The sequence below is a fragment of the Manacus vitellinus genome, unplaced genomic scaffold (genome assembly GCF_001715985.3).
Source record: "Manacus vitellinus isolate BGI_N305 unplaced genomic scaffold, ASM171598v3 scaffold_42_pilon, whole genome shotgun sequence".
NCBI lineage: Eukaryota > Metazoa > Chordata > Aves > Passeriformes > Pipridae > Manacus > Manacus vitellinus.
Genome location: NW_021940553.1, coordinates 552,279 through 570,242, shown reverse-complemented (window position 1 = coordinate 570,242; position 17,964 = coordinate 552,279). Strand labels below are relative to the sequence as shown.

The 17,964-nt window shown below is 40.7% G+C and overlaps 1 protein-coding gene across 3 annotated transcripts in view; it reads right to left on the bottom strand.

The window, feature by feature from the left end:
• The window catches only part of DYM (dymeclin), a 214,277-nt gene that overhangs the window by 168,410 nt on the left and 27,903 nt on the right, over nt 1-17,964 (bottom strand). For all 3 annotated transcript variants that reach the window (XM_018078808.2, XM_018078811.2, XM_018078810.2), the window contains exons 6-8: nt 14,154-14,226; nt 3,264-3,389; nt 866-1,008 (exon numbers count right to left, since the gene is read on the bottom strand). In XM_018078808.2, the coding sequence (XP_017934297.1) occupies nt 866-1,008; nt 3,264-3,389; nt 14,154-14,226 (342 nt within the window). The remainder of the gene's footprint in view (nt 1-865; nt 1,009-3,263; nt 3,390-14,153; nt 14,227-17,964) is intronic.

Genomic DNA, 17,964 nt, shown 5'->3' with positions numbered 1-17,964 from the left:
ATAAATAGTATCGTTTTTAACAGCAGCTGACTTGCAAAGCGTTATTTAGTTTATCGGGGAGAAGGAAAATAACGTCTACCTTTACTGTTAGCACTGTATTATGTTTTATTCTTATTAGGTGGAAACAAAAAACCTTCAGGAATAATTTTTATGTGTAATGCACACACCAGTAAAACACATCTGGTGTGGAGAAAAGAGCAACCACCAACCAAAAGAGAGTATATAGCGTAACAAACACGATAAACCTTTTTCTGAACAAAGAATGGCAGCAAGTCTTTCCTATTTTTCAGGCAGTACTTCTCTATAGCAAACAGTCCACACGTGAAAGGTCAGAACGTAGTCATACTAATCAGGAAAAAATATTAGTCAACTTACTGGGAAAGGCATTCACTAAAACATGTCACAAAAATTCCTATCTGGGTCGCTCCCTTACATCACAGAACCCCTCTTGGAGGGACCCCTTGAGACCACCTAGTCCAAGCAGAGCCACAGAGCAGGTCACCTCATCCACTGAGTAATTATAAAAAACAAAGCAAGCACATAAAACTATTTCTTCCAACATTTTAATTAATCGTAATCATGTGATTTATCAAATAGGGCACTACTCTGTTGGTTGAGGCTTTTCTAATATGTCAGTAAAAAAACCAAACGGGCTGAGTGATCCTTTCACCATCTGCTGTCCTGCAGGTATAATTGCTTCAGATTCTAACACATCCTGAGGTCCAAGCAGGCCTGTGGACAGCTTTTCTACACTGGCACCACTTGCTGAAAAAGAAATGGGCTACAGGTGTGTTTGCAAGAGAGGTCACATAGAAGGCAATACTTCGTATGGTCTGAAGCACAATTTATAGAAAATCAGACTCACTTGCCACCCCAGACGCAATTCCATAAAGCAATCCTCCTCCATCTGTTTGCTGCTGAAAGACGTGGGTCCCTGGAGGAGGGCTTCTCTCTTGTCTGATGAAATTATACAGCAAAGTTTTCACAAGTCTGCTGGTGTATGGGAGACTGGAAAGAGAAGGAAAAACAGCTTTAGTTGACTCACAACTGACAAAGCCCAGGTAGGGTGCAAAGACTGGAGTTTTGGCATTAAAGACAGTCAGTAACTCTCCCCCCGGGCTGACCAGACTGGAAAGGGAAAGAACACCAAGGTTTTGCCCGTGCAAAGCTGCCCAGACTCCAGCAGGGCTCTGCAGGAGCACCTTCCCACAGCAGGGTCATGGAAACCACCTTTTGTTTTCTTTTTTCAATACCACTTTAAAATAAACCATTTAGTTTGTTGAATCATTGTATTCACTTACCTCCAAATACAACCAGAAAAATATTTATGCAAGGGAAAGAAACACTGTATTTGTTCAGTTTTCACTCCATGCTTTGGTTACACAGAGCAGGTAACAACAGCATTTCTCCATGCCCACAATATTTCTGCCTGCGTGTGCAACTTGGACCAGTCTTCTCCAATCTAAAGGATTCTACAATTCCATGAATTTGCAAAGACCAATGAAACAACCGACTTCATATCAGTGAATTTGACAAATGCACGTAAAATTTGTTGGGTTTAAGTAAAAGTTTATAATATTTCCTAACAGAGGAGGATTTCCACAGAAGCAAACAAATAGTGTGATTCAGAGGTGAAAAGATAAGAGCTGTGTTAGGACGAACCCTCTAAACATCTGTAGAAGCCCAGAAGATAAGGGGTTAATGTGTATGTCCCAGACACCAATAGCTGGCTGTTGAACCAACCAAGGCTTTTCAGGAACCCCAGCCAAGGATTGTTGGTAACAACCCTCGTGAGAAAGACCAGGATGTGGCTGGAGAAGGGGCCCTGTGGAGGGAGGGCAGCACACATGTCCCTGTCCTGGCTCCTGGAGATCAGCACGACACAGGGGTAGGAATGAGGCTGAGAAATGGGCACGGACTGTAGCGCGGGATCAAGATCACCCAAAGCCTCCAGCCCACTCCCAGAAAGGTCTGGAAGAAGAGACTGCACACAAGAATTAATTTGCATGGGAGGGTAAAACTTAAAAGGTGCCACCAGGAAGTCCGGGTGGTGCTCCAGGACCTGGACATGCCATCAGCTGAACAGATACTGGAGTCAGGACTGGTGAACTCTCTTTCTCCCTCCATTTCTCTCTCCCCCTCTTTGATCCATCTCGCTGTCTGTCTGTCTCTCTTCCCCCTCACCCCACCCCTTTATCCAAACCCACTGCCATGTGCTCATACCAGGAGACCAGGGACTAAGCTTTGTGAGTTTTTGCAGACCCTCTGACTTTTGCTGTTCCTTTTGCCTATGAGCATCTACAAACCCTGGGTGCTTCCGTCTCCTCGGGGGTGGGACACCACACCAGTACCCTTCCAACTCTTCACATTGCTCTGGGCTCCCAGGAACTGAATTCCCACCCCTCTTCCCAGGGGCCAGGCACCTGCTAATCCCAAAACAGATCTCAGACCACACACTAACTCTTCTCCCAAACATTCCCCATTTCCCCCCAAACCCTCAATTCCTTCAGTCCAGAGATTTAAGTATCACCAGACCCCACACATCCTGAGGCTCTGCCTCTACCCTGCTGATGTTTCATGTTTTTCTGTCCCATGCTCCAAGCTGAGCCCCTTCCTTTCATGTCACCCCAGAGCAGTACCTCCCTTTTACGTGTAGGAGTAACTTCAGAAAACAAGATAACAAACATATTCATCAAAAATCTGCCCACATGGAACTTAAAGTTGAAAGAGGATGAATGGGAGCCTAAAATGCATATAAGTCACTGTGACAAAGCATTTAAACACAACCACCAACTTGCCAGAACAAGTGGTATCACTCACACAACTGAGTTTACCACCTGCCAAGTGCTCAGCATAGCACACATTTGCATCTTTCCTTTTTATTTGTATGGCAAGAAGGCTCTAGCACTTCTGAGGTATGTGGGTTCTCTAGGCTGCAGTGTTACAGGAAAAGCCCCAGAGCTGAATCAAAAAAAAAGAACCATCCTGAAAAGGAAATGCTGTTTTAAGTTAATGAAATTACCCTCAAAACCAGAAATTATTTCCAAAATAGTTTTACTGAAGTCTGGGCTGCGAGATTTAAACCTGAAACCCTCCAACAGCCTTTACAAGTGTTTGCTTTCGTGTTCTCTTTTCTTTTGAGCAGAACAAGTCTTCTATCAAAATGTATTTTTGCTGCCTTTTGTTTCCAGGTACAAACAACCTAAACAAGTGATCAGAAGCATTTGCTCTGCCATCAGGCACCACACCAGAGCAGGACATACCATCGACCACGCATCAGGTATCTGTGGATGATGCTCTCTCGCAGAATCTCTTTGTGGAATAACTGGCAGGAGAGGAAGACGATGAGAGTTGTCACAGCTTCCAAAGAAATACTGTATGTAATGTCTCTGCAGGGAAAAAGGGAAAATTTGCAGAGATTAATCTGTTGGGTTTGTTTACAAGCTGACTTCCAAGAACACTGGGTAGCTTCACCTGAAGTTATAGACTGTGTAGCACAGAGAGTGTCAATTGGGAACATGTAAACAACAAATTCAAGAAACCCAGAACAACTTCATACCAAAACAGGGTTGTTTTTCTCAGACATAAGTATTTTTTTTAATATGCCAAAAGAAAAAACAATGTAAAAACACTGAGGTATTGCCCAGAACACTAGAGTTGCAATTTTCAGAGTACGTTTCTACCTAAAAATAATAAATATCTCTCAAGAGTGCATCCTTTGTCCTGTTAAACAAAATTGTCACAAAACTGTTATGCAAAGTAAGTCAGGGAATGTCCATCTAGCCAAACAGAGCTCATCTCCCAGGAAAAGTGGACTCTTATGAAAGGAATATAATACACAAATGCTAGTTCAAGTGTACAAAAAGCTCAGGGTATCACATACGTTGTTCAGTTTTAAATGATATTTTCGAGGTAATAGTGAAGTAGAAAGTCTCAAGATATTACACACAATCCCAAAGAATGTGCTGTAATGGTTAAATACTGACAGCAGACAGTTCAGCAAAGCTCATTAAGGTTGATTAGGAAAGGCTGTGCAGCAAAATGCATGACAGACCCACTATTTAGGATATCTTGTGCTTTCTGTTCCCACCTCTGCCTATAATGACTTTGCTAGAGGTCTTATTTTTAAAAGGGAGAGGAAAATGGCATTTGCTACTGCAATCAGTAACAAACTGAAGGCTGCAAAAAACCTTTTAAAACACAATGAAGTAACTAGGACTTGAATCAGTATCATCCTTGCACCAAACACCAAACAACAAATCAGCATCCATGTGTGTTTAATCAGTGATGAAGTTTTTCTTTGTTACAATGTCTCCTTCCAAAAATTTTATTCTCAACAGTTAAAACAGGTATAAACATAAAACCAAGTGCCCTTCCAAACGATGATCACTTGAAAACTACAGTGCAAGCTCCTGAACCAAAATAAATTAAATGCAGACCAGTCTAGATTTTCATTAGTCTCAGGATGGGAACTGGTGTGGTCCTTATCAGAACAAAAAGGGTTTCATTTAGAAGAAATCAATCTGATTTTTAACACATTCAAATATTTTAATATTCTCAAGTGTGCTGCCAGATGCACTGTAAATACCATGCATTACTGTGAAGTGTAAAAAGAAGTTTCTGGGTGCCAGAGAGTGCAGTTATTTACTCAAAGTCAACAGCAAACTGGAATCACAATTTCCAGGATCTATCCATAGAACCGCAGCACCTCTTGATACAAAAATGTTTTTGAAAGTGAAGGTTATGCAAACTCACTGGTTTTATTTCCTCTCACCTGATTTGAGTATGTGAACCCCTATCATCTCAAATTATAGGTCAGGAAGAGACGTATTGCTCGAGTAACATGCTCCTTGAAAATCATGAAGTCCATTCTAATTACGTTTTGTTTCTGTGAGTTACCTGACTTTTTGCCCACTCCTGAGGAAGTCTGCCAGTGTAAATGATGATAATTAGATCAGGCCAGAGGTTACACTCTGATCTGATTCCACTGCAAATTCATCTCAGCCAGAAGCAAGGCTGTGCTGGGAGCGGCGCCCGCTCCCTCTCCAAACCAGGGATGCTGTGAAATCCACCACCCATGCTCATCCCAAGCAAAGAAAGGAAGACATACATATACATAAAAAAATTATCAGAGCTTTAGCCACCAGTAAAAAAAAAAAAAAAAAAAAAAAAGTTTTTCTATCAAAGTAAAAAGAACGGCTCAGAAAAATACTTTTTAGCTATTAAAAAAACCCACTAAAATTCAGAAGCTCATCATTATTTACCAAGGCTGAGAATACAAGAACAATGTCTCCCACCCCAAGCTGATGAATGAAAAGGGTAATTTCATGACACACTACAATATGTACTGGGACACTCTGCAGAGAGGAAACAAACTTTGGAGTTTATCATACTTTTTCTCCATTTCAGTCATTCATTCCTTTATTTTTCTGATAAACCATACAAGTGTAATAGCAAATTTGAGGAAATGTTATAAAATTATTTTCTGTTTTTATAAGAATCAGTATTAAAAAAATAAGCAAAGAGATTACTGTAATGCACTAAGTAAATTTTTTTGGGGAAAAAATCTGCTTTTAATATCCTTATATAACTCCGGAAGAAAAAAACAAACAGAAAGCTGAATTCATGCAGTCAGAGTTAGTGAGTTATTCTCATTTTCTCCCCATTCAAAACCCAGACAGGGTACATCTAACTGCAGAAAAATTCCACTCAACCTGTAGAATCTGTTCAAATTAAATCTGCTCTGACATAAACACAACCAGGGTCCTGATATCTGGGGTAACCCCTCAGCTACAGTCACCCTTAATTTATCAGCACAAGGATAAAGCTTCAGAGCAAAATTATTTTCTCCACCAAGGGTCAGATGTATGGTTTTCTGAAACTCAAGCATTTCTAAAGGGTCACAAGAACCACCAGGAACCTCTTTTAACTTCAAAGAAAATATACTGTTTATTTATATTTAGAGACTATAGAATAGGGGGTCTTGTTCTTGATTTTTTTTTCTTTTTTTATTCAAAGCTATCGGTCATACAGAATGCCTTTACATGGAATTTATGCTGATCTTCAACTTCCTCTTAAAACTGATTGCAGATAAGGAGGAAACTAGAAATAATGAACTCATGTATCAATTACATGTCAAAATTATTTAGCCATTTATTTCAGAAAACCAGAACAACTGCATGTTGTTTTGAGCTTCTGAGGTTTGTTCTTTTTGCCTCCCCTTCTCAAGTGTCATATAAAACAAACTCAGATAAAGCTCATGTTCTGGGTGAATGGACTTCATAGAGCAGTGTACCAAAGCATACACAGGTTTTTTCTTTTTCTGCTTCTAGATTTTCTCTTTAAGAGATTCAACAGTTATCCTCAATTTTTTCCTCTTTCTCACCTTTCCACTGGAGGATATATTCGCATACGAGGTGGGAAAGCTATCAGATATTATTCTTTTGTCCCTCAAGATGTTCCTCTCTCACGAGGAAAGAATCTGGCACAGACTGAACTCTGGAAATGACGGCAATCATTTCTCTCTTTGGGTTCTCTCCTTATTGCAGGTAGCTGTCCTTGTACTGCATATTTTACTCGGTGACACAAAACAAGTGCCTGTTCCTTGAACCAGATGGAACAGGTCCAGGTTCTTGCACATGACACCCACGTTAAAACTGATTTCTGGCAACAAACCTTACATATAAACATTTACTCTCTAAAGAAAAGACATGTCATTTATATCTGAGATTATCTTAAATTACGGGTCCTTCACAGAATGCCAACTTGAGCTCCAAAATACAATATTCCCCCATACTGCCACAATAAACTTGTGCATGTATTTAACACGTGTTCAGTATCTACATTTCAGTGAGAAACTGATACATCAACAAACTCCTTCCAAAAGCAAATGATGCCAGATCATTTCAACGAACACTTTTAAATTAAGCAACCACATGCAGTTTGAATTGTAGTAATCTTTAGATAATAACTCATTAAATCAAAAGACAAAAATTAGAATAATAGAATCACAGAGTGGTTTGGGTTGGAAGGGACCTTAAAGCTTATCCAGGTCCACCCCCTGCCTTGGGCAGGGACACCTTCCACTAGTCCAAGTTGCTCCAAGCCCCATCCAACCTTAACCTAACTACTGTTTCCAAATGGAACAGAACAAGAACTATAGTCCTGTTAAAACCTCAGCTCCCCAGTACCCTTGGCATCTGCTTTTTCCATTCAAAACCATGTGGATGACCTTCTATCAGCATCACCTACCAAGAACTTCCACAATCTCCCTATGTGTCACCATCCTGCTGCTGCTGGCTTCTCTCCAAGGCCAAGCACGGCTCACAAGTGCTTTCTGTGCTCCCAATCATTCAAGCTTTGTTCCCTGCCTGCGAGAGAGAGGTCTGTGACAGAGGAACCAAGGTGAAGCACAGAGGCACCATAGAGGAAAATCTCAGCTAGGAACTCCAATTAACACTCTGAAGGCACATGCTGTTGTAAACACTTTAATTACTCAGTGAAATGCAGCTATTTCTATATCAGCACAGAGAGGCTGAGACCTCGTAAATGATTTCACACCTACAGAGCAAACAGCCTGAACAGTCAGAAACCAAACTCCGAATTTCAACTCCCACCCCTAGACCAAGCCCCCTCCCTGTTCAAATATTTTGCTGAACTTTCACCCAGCCAGAGCTGTCTACTCCGAGTATTAAAAGGTTAAAAGGTAACCCATTTTCTAATTTAGGAGAGTTGCCAAAAGGGCTGATTCATACAAAAACTCTCAAATCATACAGGAACCAGGTTTCATTTCCCTTCTTCCTGAGGGCCCATCAGAAAGGTGAAAGAGGAGTCACCACAGAGAATAGGATCAGTTTTGGAAACTGAAAAGCAAGTCGAGTATCTGGTTATCAGTCTCAGGATACAAGTACAACAACTCAAAGAGAACATAATCTTTCCTCTTGGAGTCACTCCTAATTTTACACTCACTGATGGCACATAGGCACCGTGGCAGCTGATAATGCACTACACTCATTACAGCTGACTCCAAACATTTGGGAGCTGTCCCAAAGCGGCACTCAACAAACACTGGCTGGAAGCAGACAGTACCTCTGACACTTCCTACTGCATCTCCCCACACTGGGTGTTCTGGACTGGGAGAAGAATGAGAGTGAGGAAACAAAACCTCCCAGAATGGTTTGGGTTTGAAGGGACCTTAGAGATCATCAGGTTCCACCCCCTGCCATGGGCAGGGACACCTTCCACTAGACATGGTTGCTCCAAGCCTCGTCCAACCTGCCCTTCAACATTTCCAGGGATCCAGGGGCAGACACAGCTTCTCTGGGAAACCTGGGCCAGGGACTGACCACCCTCACAGACAACAATTCCTTCCCAATATCCCATCTAACCCTGCCCTCTGGTAGTGGGAAGCCATTCCCTCTTGTCCTGTCCCTCCACTCCCTGTCCCAACTCCCTCTCCAGCTCTCCTGGAGCCCCTTTAGGCCCTGGAAGAGGCTCTGAGGTCTCCCTGGAGCCTTCTCTTCTCCAGGTGAACCCCCCCAGCTGTCCCAGCCTGGCTCCAGAGCAGAGGGGCTCCAGCTCTCTGATCATCAAAAGTATGGAAACACTCTAAAGGTAGTACCTAAAGGATTAATATAACAGTTGGATTCAAGAGCCTTTATTCCCAGACCTGTTCCTAAACCACCTGAGACTACGTGACTTTGTCCATTTTCACCTCATTGGCATTCAGTTCTTCCCTCTACAGATTAAAAATACTAAAAAAAGTTTTGGACTCTTAAACATTGCACAGAGAATCCATATTCTTCTGTATCTACTTTTCATATCAACAAGTCTTGTTAGCTATATCCAAATTCCCATAAAAATGGACAGCTGCAGTGACTCCCAGGTGTGGCTTCCAACCCACAGGGAAGAGGCAGCCACAGAGAAGATGATGGCAGAGGTGATCAAAAAGCTACAGGCTTCTGGACAGAGCCAGACCACAGGAATCATGTCCTGCATTCCATCCAGGCAGCCCAAGTGAAAGGCAGACCTGGCTCCACAGTCTCTCCGTGCCTTTGCTGCTGAGACCCTGCAGCCAGGGTTTTTCAAGATCATCTTTTACAAAAAAAGTGCTGAAAACCATAGCAGAAAGCAGATTATTAGGAATTTGAATACACAGCACAATGTATGATGAACTGTACAGACTTCTGATAGTATGCTCTGTGGTTAGAAAGTTTGTTGCAAGTTGAACATTGGTTAAAACTTGTGTAGTGAAAAGACTGGTCATGGAGAAACAGTGATCGAAGTCTAAAATAAAAACTAAATTAGAACAGAACAAAGAATATGTGATACAGATAAAAGCTTTCCTTTTCAGGACCTTCAGACACTTAAGACACCACACATCTGCCATCACAAATGAGGATATGAGTAAGAAAGAAAATCTTCCTAATACATAAATATGTTCTATTTGCTCCACCCCAAGGTGCAGCAGCAAGTGAAACTCCCTTTATATGAATCAGACTCCTCCTAAACAGAGCACAATAGTCTCAAACTTTGAGGCTCTTCAAAGTGAAGCAACACAAATCTCTCTGAGTTTGAGCATTTTTGCTACTTTCCACCTCCGTTTCAGCAGATGGAAGTTTGCCTTTGGCGATTAGACAAAGTCACCAAAAATGCAAAAGGCAAATAGCTTTTCAAACAACGGAGCCTCCACAATCTTGGTAAAAGTTCCCTGAACAGACCTCCTTTAAAAAGCAGCATTCTGACCTATTCTTTCGAAAATAACAAAAAAAAGCATTCAAATGTGACACTCCTGAAGTAGGACAAAAACAGTTCTTATCCTTTTCTCTGCTCACAACTAGCAAGGAAAAAGGGCTGAACATTTCCCTATGTCTGCAAGCGGCACCGTTTCTATGCTGCAGCGATTCTGTAGAGCTTTTTAATCAATTATATTGCCTTTCTTCCCTCCTACGTTCGACTTTCAAGTTCCCACGAAACACAGCAAGCATCCTTAAATGAGTCAAAACATTAACATTTAAACTTGCAAACAACTAAGACCGCCACCTAAAACAGCTGTAACTACAGAAAATACTGGAATGTAATAGAAATACAACTAACTTGTACTGGCACCACAGGGTGCTACTAAGGAGTGATGTAACTAGATCACAGTATTTCATTTTTCCCCCATATGCATTTATAGTTTTTAATGAAGTGAAAATGCACTGATAACAACCAGATGTTCAGCTATGGATACCAGCTCTTAACAAGCTGCTGAAAGAAGCCTTTATAATTCAAAGCTTTGGGAGCTCTATCCTGCAACAAAACGTTAGCAACAGTTTCTACATAAAAGTCATACAATTAAATTAAATACTAATGTTGCATCTTTTTGCCGACTATGCAGTTTTAATCATTAGTGTACACTCTTGAGTGTTAAGATTAACAAAACCAAAGAAAAAGCAGAGTATCCATAACATTCCCAAGGGAATCATAAATCAAACATTGACACACGGTAACACAAATGTTACAAGGGACTGTATAAGTCTAATTCTTGAAAAGCAATAATGCTGTATTTTCTATAAAATTAAACCTGAAACCTTGTTCCCTGGCATTCTGTACAAAGCCGCACAGCCTGTTTTTCAAAAAGGTAATTCAAGATCTTTTTAATACCTCTCAGACACAGCACTAAAATGCTGCACAGTCCCAGAGTCCCTTCTGCAACCTATTTCTGCCTTAAAGCATATTTGCCTTTTCCAGTACAAGCTAACTTTGAGAAATACTTTAATTCATTGTAGAAAACTGAGACATTCCTAAATGTGCTCTGCTATACATCTCTGCAGCCTTTCCCAACAAAAACCATTTACGTTTCATAATAAGGGATACAGAGAGGTGGGTTACACATTTGCCATTTATCTAGTTCCCCATCCCCCACCTTCCTTATTAGCTCTGAGCTAGGCCGCCCACCTGCAATTTCCAAGTACGTCCGTAGGTTGTTTTGTACTCAGAAATGAGCTTATTCTGCCAGGGCTGCTACTAGAGCAAGCTGAGAGGTGAGCAAGCTCTGCCCAAGCTTAGGAAGGACTTGAGCCTTCATGAATTCAGTGTCCCTGCCAAGCCCAAACTCTTACACTTAGAATCCTGGAATGGTTTGGGTTGGGAGGAAACTTAAAGCAGGGACACCTTCCATTAGAACAGGTTACTCCAAATCCCATCCAGCCTGGCCTTGGACACTTCCAGGGATACAGGGGCAGCCACAGCTTCTCTGGGAAACCTGGGCCAGGGACTCACCACCCTCACAGACAGCAATTCCTTCCCAATATCCCATCTAACCCTGCCCTCTGGCAGTGGGAAGCCATTCCCCCTTGTCCTTTCCCTCCATCCCTTGTCCCCAGTCCCTCTCCAGCTCTCCTGGAGCCCCTTTAGGCACTGGAAGGGGCTCTCAGCTCTCCCTGGATCCTTCTCTTCTCCAGGTGAACCCCCCCAGCTCTCCCAGCCTGGCTCCAGAGTAGAGGGGCTCCAGCCCTGGGAGCATCTCCATGGCCTCCTCTGGACTCTCTCCAGCAGCTCCACGTCCCTGTGCTGTTGTTCCCCAGAGCTGGAGGCAGCTCTGCAGGGGGGTCTCACCTGAGGGTGCAGAGGGGCAGAATCCCCCCCTGCCCTGCTGCCCATGCTGTGGGATCAGCCCAGGGTAGGGGGTTTCTGGGCTGGTTCATGTCCAGCCTCTCCCCCACCAGCCCCCAGGACCTTCTCCCCAGGGCCACCCTCCCTGGAAAATACCACACACGGGTATCCCAAGCACCTGATGTGACACTCAGAACCCATCCAAAAGCAAGGAGTGCTGTTGCACAGCTACCTCTCCTCCTGCATTCTGGACACGGAGATGGGTCTTCCCTGCTTCAGAAATAATGTTAAAGTTTCAGTGAAGGACAAAACCAGAAGCTTAAACTGGGGTGCAAAGAAGCAATATATTAAGACAGCAGCTGCCAGCTGTATCCACTCCTTCACCAAACTGGATCTACAGAGCCCAAGGGACACACTAATTGTGACAATCCTGTTAAGGTTATTGAATGCTCCTAACAAAATCTTTGCTATTCTGAATGACACTTCAAAGACAGGCTCAGCATAGAGATTTTAATGGTCTGCCACAACAAAAATTCATCTTTAATAGCAGCTTTACAGACACACGCTCTGTTACAGTGCCACTGTAAGCTCCCAAAGCTGCCTGTCCTCTAGTAGGTGATCCTAAGTCTGACACAGAAATTACTACAAGTTTGAATATTTCATGTATTCCACTCAGTCTACTCCTTCCCCAAATTCACATACTAGGCTTGTAATTCTCTCGATTTATTCCAGCTGAAGACAGAAATTATCTATCCCCTTGACACAAAGTTGGAAAAGAATCTACAGTGATTCAGGGAGAGCGAGGTAAGCAAAAGGTAAACTCACTACTAAAACAATCCTGACCATTTTCCTGAAAAAAATCAGTATTGCAGTAATATCTTAAAACATCTTTATGAAGAAGAAATTTGGATTATCTATGAGAGAAACAAAGGTTTTCCCATATCTCCTTTCCCCTACCCTACCTCCCCTTTGATGATATGGGAATAAAATTTTTAGTTAAGGCCATATCACATTGTTAAACATATTCTACTGGTAAACAAGGTAATAATATACGTTTTTTAAAGTGTTAGTATCTTATTAATAATTCAGCAGCATGCTACTTCAGGAAAAAATTAGCTAAGAAAACAAAACAAAACAAAAATCTCCACATCTGTCTCTTATGAAAAGTTTTTGATATAGAGGAATACTAAAGATTATGGACAGGCTTTATAACTTTTTTTCTTTAATAAGCCATTATTATCACTAGATTATACAGCAAACCAAGTGCTTTCAACAGCTGCTTCCACTCCCAGCAACTTCATTCACGCAGGAACAGAGATGCTGGCAGGTTCAGCTGCTGAAAGGGGGTGAAGAACAATCACGCCAGTAAATCTCCTTCTGCCAGAAAAGGCAGAATAAATGATATTGGGCTCCACACACACATTGATACTTCCAAGAAAGACAAATAAAACCCTGAAGGATTTATGAACTTGCCCGTGTATCACAGTCCTTTCAGCCCTTTGTACTTCCTCTAATCTGCTCCGAACAAAGAGTGTATCTGTTCCAGGAAGTCCTGACAAGCTCTGCGGAACGACACTGAATCATACCACTAACTCATTACACACTACCTACACAAAACCCTCCTGTGATGTTGACAGAGCCGTATTTAATGAGAGGAATGTTTCAAAAAGCACTGCATCTTTGTCAGTTCTCCAGCCAAAAGAACAATTCCAAGTAAAAAATCAGCAGAGATTGTAACACATAATCTGAAACTCTTTCAGAGCTGAGAACCTTCAACTGGGGCACTGCATTTTAGGCACAGACTATATTGCAATTTAACACTAAAGACACTGCTAACACTATCTTTAGTAAAGTTTATCTTGGGGAAAAAAGAGGTGAAAACTCTTCAGAACAGGTATGGAAGAACACTTATTTCCAAAGAACAAAGTAAGGTCCCCTGCATACAACACTGAAGTATGGTTTATGTCACATATCCCAGAGAGATGTGGAATCAACATCTCTCAAACACAGCAGATGCCTGAAAAAAAGAGCCATGTAAACAAATCTGCAGATCTACAGAAACATTCCACTTACTCATTTCTCTTCCTCAGACATCAATTTGCTGGTATTTCAGAAATCAGTACCAAATAAGTGACATGATTTATTCTTGCCGTTTAAAACCCCACTCAACTGCAGAGGAACTTTAGTTTTCACCTCTCTGCATCCCCCAGAGACGAAGTGTCACCTCCAATGTACCATCAGCACAACCCCTTCCACCAGTAGCCGGATGTGTGCTGACAGAGGTACCTGAAACAAACATCAAAACTCCTCCAAAACTATATGGAATAACTTCTGTTGATGGTGTGAAGTGTGTGTGAGATGCTCACCATGTAGTTCTGCCAACAGAACATTCAGGGCTGGCACTGACAGAAGGGTATCATTATCAGTACTGCACCATCATGTGGAACATTCACATGCAAGTATTTAAATACTATAAACCCATCACTACAAGTTTCATATTGTCTCAAATGATCAGTTTATACAAGAAGGCTGAAAAAAAATTAAAGAAGCCAACTTACAAGAGTGGAATTTCAACAATAAGCTGGATGAGGCAACACAGCAACTCTTCTATGAGGTCTTCACACTCCGCTCCTGAAAACAATCACATCAAAAGATTTCTTGATTGTCAAATACCAAAAGAAAACAAAGCTTTAAGAACACAGATTCACATAGTCAATATTTAAATTAAGGAACAAACACTAGAAGAGAAGTTCCACCTGTTAAAGGAGATGGGATTTTCATCCTGAAATAGAAGGCACTTGGGATTATCACCAGAGAAAATGGTGATGTCTTCACTTTTTTACATAAAACAAACAACTAATAACACGTGCATGAATTAAATGAGATGGTGGTATTGTAGGAATATGCTAACATTTAGCACATCAAGCCTTACTTTACTCCTTGCATAAGGTCATATTAAACAGTGTCATTACTAACAGTTGAACTAATCACTACTGACTTCTCACTGGTCCACAGTCAAATCTCTCAAAATTCCCATCACTTCACACATTTTCCTCCCCCCTTTTGCTAAATCAACTGGAGAATAATCAGAGACAGATAGAAAACACTTTCATTTGTCTAACATACACTGAATATTCTAAGTTGTGACCTGTCAAAAGAATGCAGCTACAGAGCACATCACTGCTGCTCTCGAGTAATGTACATACAGTTTTTTCATTAATATATCTTTACTTATTGAAGAGGTTTTACACATATCAATGACAAGTAAGTGCATTTTAAGGGAACAGAAATTATTCTCTAGTCATACACAATGCGTCAAAATGCATGAAATGATTCAAAATTATTTTAAAACATTCAGCTGTTCTAAGCAATAAAACTGGTGGTATTTTACATCAGCACTGCAATTTTTAAAAGCAACGGCAAAAAAAAAAGACTTGTAAGACTCACTGAGGAAAAAGCTTATTAAACCATCTGAAGTTTTCATATAATACTAAAAAAACCCAGAAGATAAATCTCTTGGCTCATCAGGATTCTTTCTGCTTTCAAAAATAAAATTATGAAGAGAAACTTACAGCACCATAAAGAAGTGGAGGAGTTTATGGTGGTGAATGGCTTAAGAGCAGGCATAGTTTATCCCCTGCATTACAGCACTGCAGCAAAATAATTACCCAAATGCCTGTTTATTTTGTATTTTCCAATAAATAAGTCTTGCCATAAACACAACATTATAGCCAGGTTACAACAGTTTTACTCTGTTTAACCCAAGTTTGTTCTTGAGCCCAGGACTCAATTTTAAGAAGCACACCGGGGGGAATATTCACAACAAAGCAAAATCATTTCTTTCCACAACTGATTTATTAAAAACACATTAAAAATTGTCACCTAGTGAACTGCACATTCTAAAGGAAATCAGTTTTTTATCACGGAAACGTGGTTTCCTTTATATAGAATCCCCCATGAGTAACACAATGTAGCTCCTGTTAGTAAAAACCGAGAACTGCTCGGAGTATTTAACCTTGGACAGAAACCACAGCCAATAATGGAGCCCAGATAATGTATTCTAAAGTAACTCGAATGTGACATTTTCCTGAGGCTTTCTGAATCTAGAAAATGCTTATAAAGCAAAACTTCTGCTAGTTCCCAGCAGGTACCTAATTTTTTCTCTTGACAACAGAGAAAAGGGAATTGAGAAAAAAGGATGAAAAAAGCAAAGTGAACGAGTTTTTAAGATATTGTTTCTTCCACCATACTACGCACACAACTCATCTGAAGAGAGAATAATGTTATTTGAATACGAAAAAAGGCTTTTCCCCCACGACTATATTCAAAATGAAGGAAGAAAATATTGGGTTAGCACAGTCACATAGATGATGTCTGGTTTGTTTTTTTTTTTTAAAAAAGCTTAATTGCTGTAATCAATGTCATTCAGCTACAATAATTAATGTGTCCTTTTCCCCATTGGGGCACAGCATTCTTGTTTAATTTTCATCTTGCCAAGACAATGAGGAGGATACAAGCCAAATCTATAACGTGAGAGAGAGCCATAAACATGGAACACTCTGTGTTTTGACAAACAATGCCTCTTTCAATAGCAGGATAAAGACAATACACACAAGACTCATTCACATTAATAGATCACATACTTGGATCAAAGACACGTGTAAAGCCTTGGGGGAAATAAGTAAAGGGTGAACCTGTCCAGATAAGATTAGAGCAGACTCACAGAGAGAGGAATCATAGGTGCATCTTCCAAACTCCACTGCAGAACTGTAAACACACTCAGGCCTTAAAATGTTCAGTTATGCTAAAGTACCATTTTTACATCAGCTATGTTTAAGTCCTCAAACACATGGATTACTTAAATTCGCAGGTAATTTGCTAGATTTTTACTTTTTGGTGGGGTTTGCTTGGTTTGGTTTATATATTTATATATATATAAATATACATATTTTATATTATATATAAATATATATTATATAAATATATAACATATATTATATATAGGGTTTTTGTTCGTTTTTTTTTTATACACACACACACACAAACACACACTTTTCCAAAGCTACACACCTTTCAGACACTGGATTAGCACACAGTGCACAGGCAAAATGGCTTAGCCAGAAGAAACTGTACATGCCAGGAGGTTCCACTTCTAGCAAAACCAGCTCCATCCTTGGCCATGACACAAAGAACAACATCACAACAGTCTTTCTTCTCAAGAACCAAACCACTACGTTGCCAAGACCTGATCTGAGCTGCTGTAGCAGCTGGATGTGCCTAATATTAATAAGATATTCAGGTATAGCCAGGTATCCTCACCTTAGATGCCACTTGTTTTTCTGCCCTGTTGCTCATACAGATAGGACAGAACCTGGACACAATTAATGAGATAAATCATTTGTTGCAGAACAGAATTAAGGCTTCCTTGGGTTTTGTGGTTTGATATTCAGCTCTAAGGACTCTCAGGAACTCCCAACTTCCATTTAAGAGTCCTAATAATAAGTACATAAATTAATTGCCATCCCTCATTTCCTTTATGTGACAGCTGAACACTCACAAAATCATTTAAGGGTTGCAGTAAATGTGTTGTTATTTATTCCCTCCTCTAAGTCCTCTTACTTGCTTTAATACACCAGGAACAGCCCGCAGCAGCCTTGTGATAAAACAGAGAGTGGATAAAGCTTCCTATTACAGCTCAGGGAATAGGTTAAATGAATTGGTGGTCTGACTCAGAATACAATACCCAGCATGTGCTCTCTTACACCTCTGAATCACAACACAGCTAAAGACTGTGCAGCAATAATGGGATGCAGACAGTGGAAAGATGAATGATTTGCGCTGGTGAGACTAACTCCAGCTTCAGATCAACAGATGCCAAGTCCAGTTTGGGATTTATTATTATCAGGATTTTTTAGCTGCATCTTAAAAGAATATGGTTTAAGTCTCTGTAAGAATTTTCCTGCAGTCAAAACTATGCAATATCCTCCAAAATTATAAGCAAATTCCCAATTATGGATGAAGAGGCAAAGGCTGTACTTCCTGGGCTAAAGGATCGCGTGAAAACTGTCTAAAGGAAGAAATTTCTACTCATGGTATGACTCTTCTGAAGTAAATCGAAAAACAGTGCTGCTAGTGGGGACTAAATGCTGTGCAATTCCTTCACTACAATTTTGTAATGGTCAGCTACAACATATCCATGCACTCAAACATTGAAAAAAACCACATTTTATGACACAAAACACACAGCTTTCTTCTGAGTTTAAAACACAGTCTAGCAGGGAAAAGCACAAACAGGACATTCAGAAAAAGGCAAAGCATATGAACTGCAAAATCTGGGAGGAGATCAAATATCCCAAGCAGGTGCTGATG